The 13,394-nt window shown below is 50.9% G+C and overlaps 1 protein-coding gene across 3 annotated transcripts in view; it reads right to left on the bottom strand.

Moving 5' to 3' along the window:
* The window catches only part of GSG1L (GSG1 like), a 197,569-nt gene that overhangs the window by 126,338 nt on the left and 57,837 nt on the right, over positions 1-13,394 (bottom strand). For all 3 annotated transcript variants that reach the window (XM_032842683.1, XM_032842684.1, XM_032842685.1), the window contains exon 2: positions 4,266-4,313. In XM_032842683.1, the coding sequence (XP_032698574.1) occupies positions 4,266-4,313 (48 nt within the window). The remainder of the gene's footprint in view (positions 1-4,265; positions 4,314-13,394) is intronic.

The following is a 13,394-nucleotide window of genomic DNA, read 5'->3' as shown; positions in this document are numbered from 1 at the left end:
CTCAGGGAGCTGACCCTCTACACTGTAGACAGGAATAAGTGACGTGCAGGGGTGGAGAGGGACTTAGAAGGAGGAAGGGCTGCGATGAGAGGATGCTCAAAGAAGGCTCCCTCTGTGACACTGAACCAAAATCTGAATGATGAGAGGGACCAGCTGTGCAGAAAGCGGATAGAACAGTATTCCCAGAGCAGGGAACAACAAGTGCAAAGGTCCTGAGGCACACACTCGTTTGGCTGACTCAAGGAACCATCAGGATTTGGGGGAGCTGGAGTGTGGTGAGGGAGAGGATATTGCAAGAGATGAGACCCAGAAGTTCAAGGCCAGATCCCACAGACCTCACAGGCCTCCATGAGAATGTTTGCTTTTTCTCTGAAAGTGCGATGGAAGCCAAGGGAGGGCTTTAAACAGGGATTCACATGAGATGACTTATGCCTTAAAAAGATCATTCTGACACAAGTGAATCCGGGGGCAAGAATGAAAGGAGGTAAGCAGTTAAGAGATTGTGGCAGGAATCCAGATGAAAAATGAATGGGGCTTAGGCTAGTATAAAACAAAAAGATATTTCCCATGTGAAGCACAAAACTACAACGGTCAGGCACCAACGAAGAAAAATGCGTGTCGTGGTAAAAATACCGATGATGGACAGCTATTTTTTCCAGGGGACAGGTCGGGAAGCAAGGGCTGAGAGGGTACTGAAGAAAATGGCAAAGAGTGGGTGCTGTCTGTGAAGGTCTTTGAAAGCATGACTGTGGCTTGCCAGGTGGAAGGAGGTCAAGAAAAGAAGGGGAGCACTGGCCTGAGAACACTCTGAACTCAGAGGTCTTGGTGAAGGAGGAAGGGGAAGAAACGCGCATCACACACACACACACACACACACACACACACACACACTCGCGGAGTCTTGGAAGGTCTAGCTTTTCAGAAGAACCAGGCATTTAAGAGCCAAACCACTCAGGTTCAAACCCCAGCATCTTATCTGTATGACCTCAGGCAAGTCAATTAACACTCGATGCCTCAGTTTCCTCATCTGTGAAATAAGGATTAAAATGAGCCAATGCGGGGGGGGGGGGCGCCTGGGTGGCTCAGTCATTAAACGTCTGCCTTCGGCTCAGGTCATGATCTTGGGCTGCTGGGATCCAGCCCTGCATCGGGCTTCCCGCGGAGCAGGGAGCCCGCTTCTCCCTCGCCCTCTGTGATCTCTCTCACTTTCGCTGTCTCTCAAATAAATAAAATATTTTTTAAAATTTTAAAAATAAACCAAATAAAATGAGCCAATGCATGTAAAGTTCTCAGAGCAGCGCTCAGCACGCAGTAAGCACTGCCTCAAGCCAATTAGCGTGAGTCCCATGATTATTGCCATATCTGGCGGACCAGAAGGTAAGTCACAGAGGGAGCGTGTGCAGGGACGAGAATGCAGGAGGAGAGTGTGCTTTGGGAGAGAACACACCTGGGCTCGAACACCAGCCCCAGACTCCCGCTGTGGCCTCAAACCACACACGCCACCTCCACGGCTGGGGGTCCGTGTCTGTGAGACAGACAGTCCTGATGGGAGGTGAGCACAGGATCTGGAGGGCCAGGTTGGGGATGGGCAGCTGTGTGACAAAGCCCGCTGATCCAAGGGACAGCTGAAGTGCTTGACAGGCAGTGAGTACATGCAAATCGTCCTGCCACTTGGTGGCAAAGCCAACCCACTCAGCCTCCTTATAAACATTTTTACACACGCAGCCAGAAGGTCCTTGGCATGGCCGCCAAGCCCCGAAAGAAAAATCACAAGGCCAGTAAAACACAAAGATACCATCTCTCTGGGGCTCTCGGTCCTCCTAGAAGAAGCAAGAATAAAGATCAAATGTCCCCAGGAGGAGGACAAGCAACCCACGTGCCACCGTACAGAGACACACGTGTACACACACCACATGCGTTCACACGTGCGTGCACACACCCATGCAGGTTCACCCTTGGAAACACACACATGCACGGACTCAGCCGGGCATGCGAGCCCATACACGTTCATACGGGCACATGTGTGTGCATGCTCAGCCACCAGCAGGCGTGCGGGCACACGCAGGAGACCCGTGGGCACCTATCCACGGGAGGACCTGCTCGTGCATGCATACGCTCACCCTGCCCCTGACACACAAGCACGCTTACGCGTGCACACCCAGGTCGTGCTTCCTAGAAGCCAGACGGGGAGCCCAGGGGACCCCGGAGCTCCAAGGTCTTGCGGTTTTTGGCTGAGCCCTGGTGAGGGGCCGCCTCCGAGTAGGGGCTTGTAAGACGCAGGACAGCAGAGGGGTTTCTGAAGCCTGGGCTCGGCCCCGCCTGGGGAGGGACACTTCAGGTGGCTTGATTTCTGAAAGGCGCAGATTCCTCAGCTGGCAGTGGGGTGAGTTTGTCATCCTCTTCCTCCCAAGGTCCTTCTCGTTTACTGCCTGGGAGCACAGAGCCGAGCACGGAGGGACCACAGCTCGGCGCGCATGCGCATGTGTTAGCTGTGGTATTCCTCGCGCTTCTTGACCTCAGCTTGGAAGCCGGGGCCCAGATACTCAGCTCAAAACTTTAGGGGTGGCCACCTGCAGCAGCCAAACGGGGCGCCGTCGCTGAGAAACCAGGAAAGTAACTGAGCCAGCAGCTCCCCGCTGCCTAAAGCCTGCTCAGGGGGGTGTGGCTAAGTCTTTTCCTATGCCTGGGGGTCCCCTCCTCACGAGCTGCCACTCGGCTGGAGGTCAGCAAGGGGATAGTGTCTGCAAGACATGAACCTCACCAGCCTCCATGGCACATGGCCCCCTCGCCCGTGCCGCCTCTACCAAGACCCGGGATGGGTCAGAGACAGGACGTCTGACCCTCCACTCACCGCAGGGAAGCAGGGAGCCCGGCCCCACCAGCAGGGGGCGTCAGTGGCCCCCAATCCCTGGTTGAGCATTTCTCCTGAGCCAGGCACCCAAGATTCCCCCTTGCTGGACAGTTTCTAGGACTGGACTTCTGCTTCAGTTTCCCCACCCTGGCACCCAGAACCAGAGCTCTCTTCTAATCTCCAGGCTTTTAGAAGACACACCAGCACACTTGCTTACTCCTGGCTGTCCTCCTCCTTGGCGGCAGGGAGTAGGCAGGTCCGGAGGCGGCCAAGCCCCTATGTTCCTTGGCCAGCACGTCCTCCAGCATCTGCTCCCTTGCCCTCCCATAAAAATAAAGCCCCTGACTTAGCTGAGCGCATGGCCGCCAGGATAACGACTTCATTTCCCAGCCTCCCTTGCAGCTGAGTCTGGCCCTGGGATCAAGCTCCGGCCAAGGAGGCATGAGCAGGTGCTATGGGCAACTTCTAGAAACCTTGGAGCTGACATGCAAGCTTTGCCTTTTCTCCTTTGCCCCCTCTAAGCTGCTGCCCAGAAGGCAGGTGTGACAGCTGGAGCACCAGCTGCCATCTTAGACCATGAAGACCGAAGCACAGAGACAATGGAAAGGGGCAGCAAGGTTCTGGACCAGAGCCATTCTGGATTGCCTTCTTTAAAACTTTAGATTTTATTTATTTATTTGACAGAGAGATCACAGGTATGCAGAGAGGCAGGCAGAGGAGGAAGCAGGCTTCCTGCTGAGCAGAGAGCCCAATGTGGGGCTCGATCCCAGGACCCTGAGATCATGACCTGAGCAAAAGGCAGAGACTTAACTCACTCACCCAGGCACCCCCTACTTTGAAACTTTAATAAAAGCAATGCACATTTCTCTTCTGAAGCCGACTATATTGGACCACCATTCCCTACAGCTAAAGCTAATCCTGACTGCTGTGCTAGCCCCACACGTGACCTGGGGCCAGCCCCTGACCATCCTATCTGAGCAGAATCTCTGCTCTCGGGCTCTGTGCACTAGGGAGTGACAGACACAGGACATCTGGTTTGTCCAGATGTGGGTGCACCTGGGTGGGTGGACTCCCCCACCCAGGTCAAATCCTGCAGCTGGGATGCAGTAACCCCAACACTGGTGTAGCCTGATCCCAGCTTCCTCACACCCATCCTACCTCCCCCCCAAATCCTGGTGTGCACTGGAAGTATGAAAGCATAATGACTCTCAGGATCACCCCACTCGGGGGAAGGACAAGGTGATCTTCCCCCTCCTCTATCCCCTTCCCGACTGCTCAAGATTATGGCTCTTTGGGGAGCCAACACCCAGGGACGCTGCTGGAGAAATCCTCACTGGGCTGTGGGAAGCCACCTGGGCAGGAAGGGTCTCTGAAGGGCTCTGGGCTTGCACACCTGATGGGGGGCCACACTTACCCTTCTCCGATGCTGGGGCCAGGTCAATGAAGCTGCGACATTTTTCACCTTCAAAAAGAAAAGAAGGGTTTTCAGAATGTGAGTGGAAGTGAGAGCTTCAGGCTTTTGCCTCTCCCCTTCCCTGAGCCTAGTCACTGAGCACCAAGTCTCTCTAACCCTTATTCCTGGAAACTCAGTCTCCCTGAGGGAATTGTGGACAGCAAACCTGCAAACTCAGCTAACCAGCATCGGGGATATGGTCTCCGGGCTCACCCCCAATCCAACCCATCCAGCCAGGTGGCTTGTACCTGCTCCACGCCCTCGGGCCCCTTCCACAACCCCCACCCCATCCAGACCCAGCAGGAGAAAGGCAACCCCTCACTGGGCTCCCCAGGGCTCCACACTGTCGTGACCAGATGGAAGGTGCCAGGACACATGGCTCTGATCACGTCACACATGCACGCAGGCATATACATTCTTGCTCAAACCCTCTGATGACTTCCCAAAGAATGAAGCTCAAGTTCCTTCATGGGGACCCCTACACTCAAGCCCGACACTCCACCACGAACCCTCACATGTGCTCTTCCCCCAGCGGGGGACACGCTTCCCCTATCATGAGCTCTCATGGTGCCCTGGCCCTCTCCAACACCAGTCGCCTTATGATTCCATTTTTTGCATATGATCCTTGGGTCGGCGGCCCACAAGTTGTGAGCACCATGAGGGCGCACCTCGTATCCTCAGTGTGTCCCCAGCTCGGGAAAAGACAACTCCGTCCTCCCGCATGCTCAAGCCCAAACCCTGGCATCAACCTTGATCTCCTTGTCTCATACCTCCACATCTGATCTGTGGCTCTGGTTTGGCAGTATATCTAGACTCCGACCACTTCTCACCCCTTCCAAGTTTCCAGCCACCATCCTCCATCTAGATGTCAAAAATTAATTGACTATAAATGGGAGACTTTATTTTGTTCTCTCAATTCTATTCCATTGATCTATATATCTAACCTCATACTGGTACCACACTGTTGTTTGTTTGTTTGTTTTTATTACTTTTTTTTCTGATTTTGGCCATTCTGGGTCTCTTGCATTTCCATATATGAATTTTGTGTTTTTTTAAGATTTACTTATTTATTTTAGGGGTGGAGAGGGACAGAGGGAGAAAAAGAGAGAATTTCCAGCAGACTTCCCACTGAGCACAGAGCTTGACGTGGGCCTCGATCCCACAACCCTGAGATCATGACCTGAGTCAAATCAAGATTCAGACACTTAACCAACAGAGCCATCCAGCACCACTCTATATGGATTTTAAAATCAACTTGTTATTTCTGGGGGGAAAAAAGAGAGCTGGATTTTTCTTTTAAGATTTTTATTTTTAAGTAATCTCTACCCAGTATGGGATTTGAACTTACAACCCAGAGATCAAGAATTGCATTCTCTACTGACTAAGACAGCCAGGAACCATGCCAGTTAGAATTTTAATAAGAATTGTACTGAGTCTGTAGATCAATTTGGGGAATATTGCCATTTTAATAATATTAAGTTTTCCAATCCATGAACATGGGATGTCTTTCCATTTATTTAGATCCTCTTTAGTTTCTTCTGTAATGTTCTATAATTTATGGAATATAAGTTTTGCACTTCTATTGTTAGATTTATTCCTAAGAATTTTATTCTTTCTAATGCTATTGTACATGGGATTGTTTTCTTAATTCCATTTTCAGAATATTCATTGCTACAGTATAAAAATATGATAATTTGATGTATATTGGTGTGGTACCCTGAAATCTTGCTGAATTTTCTTATGAGTTCTAATAGTTTTCAGTGGAGTCTTACGATTTACTATATACAAGATCATGTTATCCACAAATAGAGATAGTTTTACGTCTCCTTTTCTAATCTTGACATCTTCTATTTCCTTTTCTTGCCTATTTCCTCTGGCTAAAATCTCCAGCATAATATTGAATAGAAGTGGCAGGAGCAAATGTCCTTGTCTTGTTCCTGATCTTAGGGAGAAATCATTCTTATACTATGAAGTATGATGTTTACTATAGGTTTTTCATAGATAATCTTTACCAGGTTGAGGACATTCCTCTAATTCCTAACTTGTTGAGTGGTTTTATTGTAAAATTGTGTTTGCCTTCTCTTTGATCCCATAATAACCTGCAATGATGCAGCTCTGAGAATCCCTATTTAGAGACAAGCAAACTGAGGCTCTGAGCTTTCAGTGACTTGCCCAAGACCACACAGCCAGTAATGATGGAGCGGTACACAGTCCAAATCTGTAGACTCCAAATTCCATACCCTAAAAATTTTCCAGCTATCTATTCCAATTTGCTATGTCAGAACTTCCTACTGCAGCCGGCCATTCCCACTGAGTAGAGCTGCCAGATCCTGAAAGGAATCCCCTTGAGAACATTTACCCACCCACACACCAGTGTAGACAGGGAAAACCCACCAAGGGCCAAATGAAATGGCTCTCACACTTCTATTTCTGATTCAGGGACAAGACTGAATAGAAGATGTTTGAGCAGACATGGTCAATGCTGAAGTTTAAGAAAAAATCATAGTAATGACATAAGGAAGAATGGATATTTCAATGGTCTAATAACTGAAATCCAAACACAGAGGAAGTTTTTTCTCCAAACCCTGTTCCTCATGGTAAAAACTGGCTAACCATTTGTGTGAAAGATATCAAACTGTACCATATTGTCTTATTGCTTTTAGAAGTAGCCTTTAAAACATCTTCGTCAATTATCATTAAGTTGATATGTTTAACTAAAAGATTTAATTGGGGAATAAAACTAAAGACAAGAGCACTTTATCTCTTCAGACTGAGGCTTGTCAATTAGATCATGGAGCTGTGGCTTGTTACTGCCACCTGATGGCAGCGTACCTTCTGTGAACCCTAGAACATGAAAGCTGGGAAGGATCCTAGAGTTCATCCAACTTAAGTAAGTGGTTCTCAGCCCTTCGAAGCCCAAGCCTCACCCAGAGAGACCATGATTTAATTGATCGCTGTGGGGCCTAAACTTCCGTGGGGTTTTAAAAACTCCCCAAGTAATTCCAGCATGCAGCTAACCTGAGATCCGTACTCCAATCTGACTTGTAAAAAAAAAAATCTATTTGCAACATTAAAAAAACAAGAGTAAGTCATCTTAGTGATGGATCAATGTATTGCAATGGACACTCCTCCACGCAACAGTGTCTGTGGGTCAGAACAGCAGAGGAGACAAGAACCTAAGTTCTGGGATCAGCAGAGCTGGATTCAAATCCCGGCCCTGTCATTTCCTGCCATGTGAGTTCCCAGTCTTTCTGTGCCTTGATTTTCTTGAATTTTTAATGGGTGCAGAACCTATAGGGGCATTGTAAAGACCTGACAGGGGCACAGAGCTTAGATATGATGCCTAGACCAGAGTGGGTGCTTAGGAATTGGTGGCTATTGTCATCATTGTCAACAAACAGGACTCAGAGGAAACAAGGGGCATGGCCTCTGCAGTCTACTGAGAGATCAGACTGATGAACAAACCACCATCATGGTGGGTGGAGGTGAGGAGTAGGGCTGAGAGCAGGGCCCCTGTTGCCAGAACTGCCTGTGTTCAGCGTGGCTCCATCACTTACTAGACGTATGACTCAATATATTAACCTTCTGGTGCCTCAGTTCCCTATCTGTAAAAGGTGAAAACCACCAATGCTAGTGTTTCCGTAGTACCTATAACAGAGTGGACCAGTAGGCATGGTGGCCACCACCAGGTGGTACAGCTAGGGCAGCTCAGTGGGCAGGAATCCACACTGCCAAGTGGCAGCGGCAAGGACGGGACGTATGGTTCCCCCATGAGCTTGTGCCTGGGATGTGGCCCTGCACTGTCCCATGTCTTCCCCAAACCTATGGACACTGTCCAGTAATTCCCTTATTTTTTCCCTTGAAGTTGCCCTCTCCCATTGCTTCCTCTCACTCTGATTCCCTTTGGCTCACAGTGAGCTACTAAGAAGCTACTAAGAATTGAGAAGGCAAAAGAGAGCATCTCATCCCCTGGAAGGAAAGTTCCTTAAAGACCCACTGTGTTTGTTCCCAGAGGTCCACTGGAGGGTAATGCTGTCCCACTTCAGAGAGGACGCAGAAAGTGGGAATTTGTGCAGGAAGAGGGTGGGTCCAGCAGGGAAAATGTTTTGGGGATCCACGAGCTGCAGGACCTCCCCAGACCCCTAGGAGATGTCAGAAACTTCCAGGAAACCAACCTGAGAAAGCTGGACATCGGGTTCTGGGCTCAGAGGCTTAGCAAAACTCCTGCACCCCTCTGGAACCGGAAAACCATTAGTGCAGGGAGGAACAAGGGCAGGAAAAAACTAGAAGGCTCTCCCCCAAAGTTCTGAAGACTTCCTGTGCCCCAGGGGCTGACGAGAAGCCACAATTATGTGGGGCCTGAATTTCTCCCTACCTTGGAGAGGGGAAGCTCAGTCCGATTAGATTCGGGAAATAAAGTAATGGGAGATTCCTTTCCTGTAAGAAGTGAGAGTACGTATTCATACCCACACCACCTCCTGTAAGGGGTCCTCATCTCTGCACATTGCCCCAAGACAGGTGACCGATGGGGGGGCTTGGTGCCTAGCCCCAATGCAAGGGTGACTGGCCCATTCATGAGATTTCAATGGCTGGCAGTGACCGAGGCAAGCCAGAGGGGAGTGGGTAAACTAGCGAGGGTGTACCCTGTCTAAAGGAATATGAAGTGACCTCCTGACCACCTGGACCAGTCGGGCACCCCAGAAAGAGCTCACTGAAGACAACTGAGTGAAGGGAGTCTTCCCGGAAGGGTGGAGAGGGGTGAGGGCCTAGCAATAGCAGATATGGCTCACCTCTCCCAGCCGAGAGTGGGACTCAAGAATCTGCATTTGTAAGAAGTTCCCAGGTGCTGCTGATGCTGCTGGTCTGGGAACCTGTTTTGAGAACCACTCCTTAGAGGAACGCATTACTGCCCAAACCTCAACAGGGAGAAAGTGAGGCAGGAGAGGGGGGAAATACCCCAGCCTTCTGATTTCCTACTATCTCCTCCCACTGGCCAGAACCAACGAGAAACCAAAGGGCACAGGGGTCATTCCATCTGCGGAGGGCAGTCTCCCCGGCCACCAACTCCCCTTTTCTTCCCATCCCCCCTTCCTCCCACCCCGCCACCACCACCAGTCCCACCCCCGGCCTCCCCGGCTGAGAGACGTTGGAGGACAGACTTCCACCACCACTATCTGAAATAATCTTCTGTATGTATTTGATTATTTGTTTATTGTCTGTGTCCTCCGCGGGATGTATGAGGGACTTCTGGGCTGTGGGCGTTATTCCCAAGCAGATAGGTGCTGACCGTGGTCCTGACCACATTCTGTTGCAGGTTGGAGGCTGCGTGCCAGGAAAGGATGCAATCATGCAGAATTCTCCCCGACTCCCCATTCCTCCTTACCCACCCTCTTCCTCTCTCTCTCTCTCTCTCTCTCTGAATTCTAGGATTCCAAAGCACATCAAGCAGTGATGTGGGGAAGTGTTTGAATGAATTCCGATCCTGACAAACATTCTTCTCTTAGATACCCACTGCCACTGCTTCGTATTCATACAATGGTATTCAACCAACATTTACTGGGCGCCTCCCATGTGCCAGGCGCTGTTCTAGGTGCTGGGGGAAGAGAACAGTGAACCAAAAGGTAAGTCCCTGCCCTTGACGCTCTTCCATTCTTATATTAAAGTATATGTTAATCAGCCACTCGAAATCCTTGTTCCACAGAAGGGCATCCCCCAGCTCTTCTGAATAACTGCCTAGAGTCTCCGCTTTTGCAACAACTCGAAGCTCTGGGACCACAGGTCCCACTCACTGCTGCATCTTCAATGCCTGGGACAGTAACAGGGGCTCCAGGCATGATCGTAGGGTAACGAAAAAATGAAGAGCATTTCATAAAGAATTACACCAAATGGGGGATTCCAGTCTGTAGGACCCCACAGGTGTGGAGGCAAAGGTGAGACAGGAAGCTGAGCTGAGCTGGAGGGTCTCGGGGCGAAACAGAAAGGGGGTGTCTTCCCTATTGAGTGACAAGGAGGAGCCCCATGGGACAGCCATACTCAGTCTCACGCCTGCCACAATGCATGGATGTCTGAATATCGCCTGGACACAACTCTTTGAACGTCACACACCCCCTCCTTTCCTGCTGCTTTATGCCTGAGGGCTTCCAATGTATAGCCTTACATTTTTCCACCTCTCCACCTCAACATCTCTCCTTCCACTTCTCGGTATCTGAGCCATCCCTCACCTTCAGGATCCAACTCAATGCCCACACTACACTCCCACCAAGAAGACTGCCTTGTTCACCAAGCACCTACCCTCCCCGCAAAAGAGATGTCTCCCTGCTCTGAATTTCTGTTATTTTATCACAATATCTCTCATTATATTGTCTCACTCTATCTCAGGCAGAGCTTGGTCCCTCTGGCTTGGCCCCTCTGGCTTAGCCCCCTTGGGGGCTGAAAATGGCAGATCTCCCCCACCAGCAGGTGGAAGCTATAATGTGTTATGTTGCTTAAGAACCAGGATCCAATGACCCTAGGAGAGACCAGGACAAGCATCACGCGACAAACCTGGCATGCATCACAACTGAATATGATCAGTATCTAGCCCCATTTTACAGATGAGGAAGTGAGGCTCACACAGGCAAAGTGATCCACCCAAGGTTACACGGCCAGGAGGTGGCAGAATCAAGATGTGGGCTCAGCTCCCTGTCTTTCCAAAGCTCTTTCCATCGTGCAAGGGACTAATTGTCCAGAAGCAGGACAGAGACTCAGGACATTCCATGGCCAGACAAGATTCCTGGCCTCGGGCAAATCAACAGTGTCTCTGAAATGTCCTTCTTAAGCATTTTATTATGGGAAATTCCCATCTTGTACAAAAGCAGAGAGACTAGTGCAATGAGACCCATGTCCCCACCCCCAGCTTGGAAGCGTCACTCTACAGCCAGTCCTGTCTCTTTATGCCCATAGTCCCCATCCCATGGGGTTATCTTGAAACAAATCCCAGAAGTTGTGTCTAAATGTCTTTTTCTAAGGGTTTGCTCCCTTGCTCAGAAAAGACAAATGGAAGGTCATTTCTTCCTAGACTCTGTGACATCACCGCATGGGGCCGGTGGCTTTTGGCAGCGCGGGAAGAAAAGATCTAACCTCAGAGGCCCCGACCCGCCCTCCCTGCTGACAGCTTCTGACCCACTGTCTGCAGGGATGCAGCTGAGCTGAGGGCGGGGAAGGGGAGCCTCAGAAACTGCCCTCAGCATAGCGGCCGGAGCTTGCCAGCGGGCGCATCAATCCGGCCCCAACGGGAGCACCTGGCATGCGTCCCCAGCAGAAAGGAGGCTTCCAGGAATCCACCGTGAACACAACCGGCCAGGTCACAGCTGCCCCCGCTCTGGCTCACCACTCCAGCCTGATGCCAGGAAGCCCACCCCACAGTCCCTACTCTGGGTCCAGTCTACTTGTGGAAAAGGCAGGGGTGTGGCCGTGGCAAGTGGCGCCACATGCACCGGGGCACGCCGAGGCCAGCAGTGTGTGTTCCCTGGTGAAAAGCCCAGGCTCTGACTGCAAAGGGACCTGAGTTCAAATCCCAGCTCTGCCACCTGTTAGCTGTGAGACTGTGGGGGAACAATGGTTTTTATTTATTTGGTTGGAGGGTTCATTTCCAAGGCCAAGCAAGGCAAAACAAGACATCTCCCCTTGGGATTTAAACCACCAGATGACATCTGCAGAAGGACCAGCTTGATGGGCTGCTGACTCCACCATTGTCACTCATCTGAGTTCTCAAGGCTCTGTCCTTAAAAAGGGTGCTCTTCATAGGCAAATGAAGGCGTCTGGGCTCAGAGGCCAGAAGACACGAGTTCAAATCCCTCCTCTGCCTCTTCTTAGTCATGTGACCTCAGAGAGCAACTTTGCCTCTCAGACCCTCTTCCTCACCAGCGGAATGGCAGTCATCGGACACCTGGCTTACAAAGCGGATGCTTGCAAAAGGGATGAAAACAGGAGAGGGCACGCAAACTCCTGTCCTGTGCTTGGCTCTGTAATAGGATCCATTTTTGGTTTTGGATTCCTTCTCTGGATCCTAGGTTAGAGACACATTGCACTCTTCCCAAGGAGAACCAGGAAGTCCTTCCAAGCCAGAAGCAGGAGGCTGTAACGGTGCGACCTCACCCTGAGCAGGTGGAGGAAACCTGGCAGGGGTGCAGGCAGAAGGCAGGGGGGTGGCCAGAAGCAGATGCCCAAAGCTGGCAGAAGGTCTGGGGAGTGCTGAGGGTCGGCCAAGTTGCCCTTGGCATGAACACGCAGGAGCCTGGGTCTGGCTGGCAGTGGGAAGATGGGCAGCAAGTGGGAGGGGCGCTGGGGAGACCAGAGTCCTTGGCTGGGTCCCCAGATCCCCAGGTCTGAGGACTGTGACTTAATTCCATATCCCACCAGATGGTGTAGTTGAGGTTTCTGTGGAGGACAGGGTGGGGAACGGCGTCAGGGGACTCGTGGGGAGGGGACTGGTGAGAAAGAGGCAGTCATACCTGTCTCACAAAGCCAGCCATCAAATATTTGCTAACATATATGGCGCATGGACTTGGTGCCAGGTCCAGCGCATTTTACAAGCTACCATGCCCACATTTACTGGTGAAGAAACCGAGGAACAGGAAGACCAAGAAACTCGTCTACATTCACTTAGCCCATGGTGGAGCCAGGGTTCAAACTGAGCCAGCTCAGCAAAGCCTCTGCATTTGGCCACAACGGCCTCCTTGCAGAATCAGCAGGTTCCAGAGAACTCCGTTCTCCCCAAGGGAAGTCCTGGACGCCCTCCAAAGAGTGCACACGGGACAGGAGAAATCAGCAGCCACTAGGATGGGACCACATCTACAGGTGCCCAGCCAACAGGACCCAAACGTGGCTGATTCTGAATTTGGGTCTGAGACGCAGATTCCAAAGAACCTGACCCTCCTGGCAGACTCATGGTTCGTTTTTCCCTGTAGCAGGTGCTCTCGACTTGCAAGGAGAGCAGAGAAGAGCTGGTCCTGGCCCCAACAGCCTTGGCCAATGTGAAATAATTTTAACTGTTTGGCAAGGGCAAGAGTTCACACACCTTCGCTGGCTGAATTCAAGGAATTCAGCTCC

This window comes from Lontra canadensis, unplaced genomic scaffold (genome assembly GCF_010015895.1).
Source record: "Lontra canadensis isolate GAN:19392208 unplaced genomic scaffold, GSC_riverotter_1.0 scaffold132, whole genome shotgun sequence".
Taxonomy (NCBI): Eukaryota; Metazoa; Chordata; class Mammalia; order Carnivora; family Mustelidae; genus Lontra; species Lontra canadensis.
Note: the sequence above shows the minus strand (reverse complement) of the source record. Positions and strands in the feature narration are given on the sequence as shown.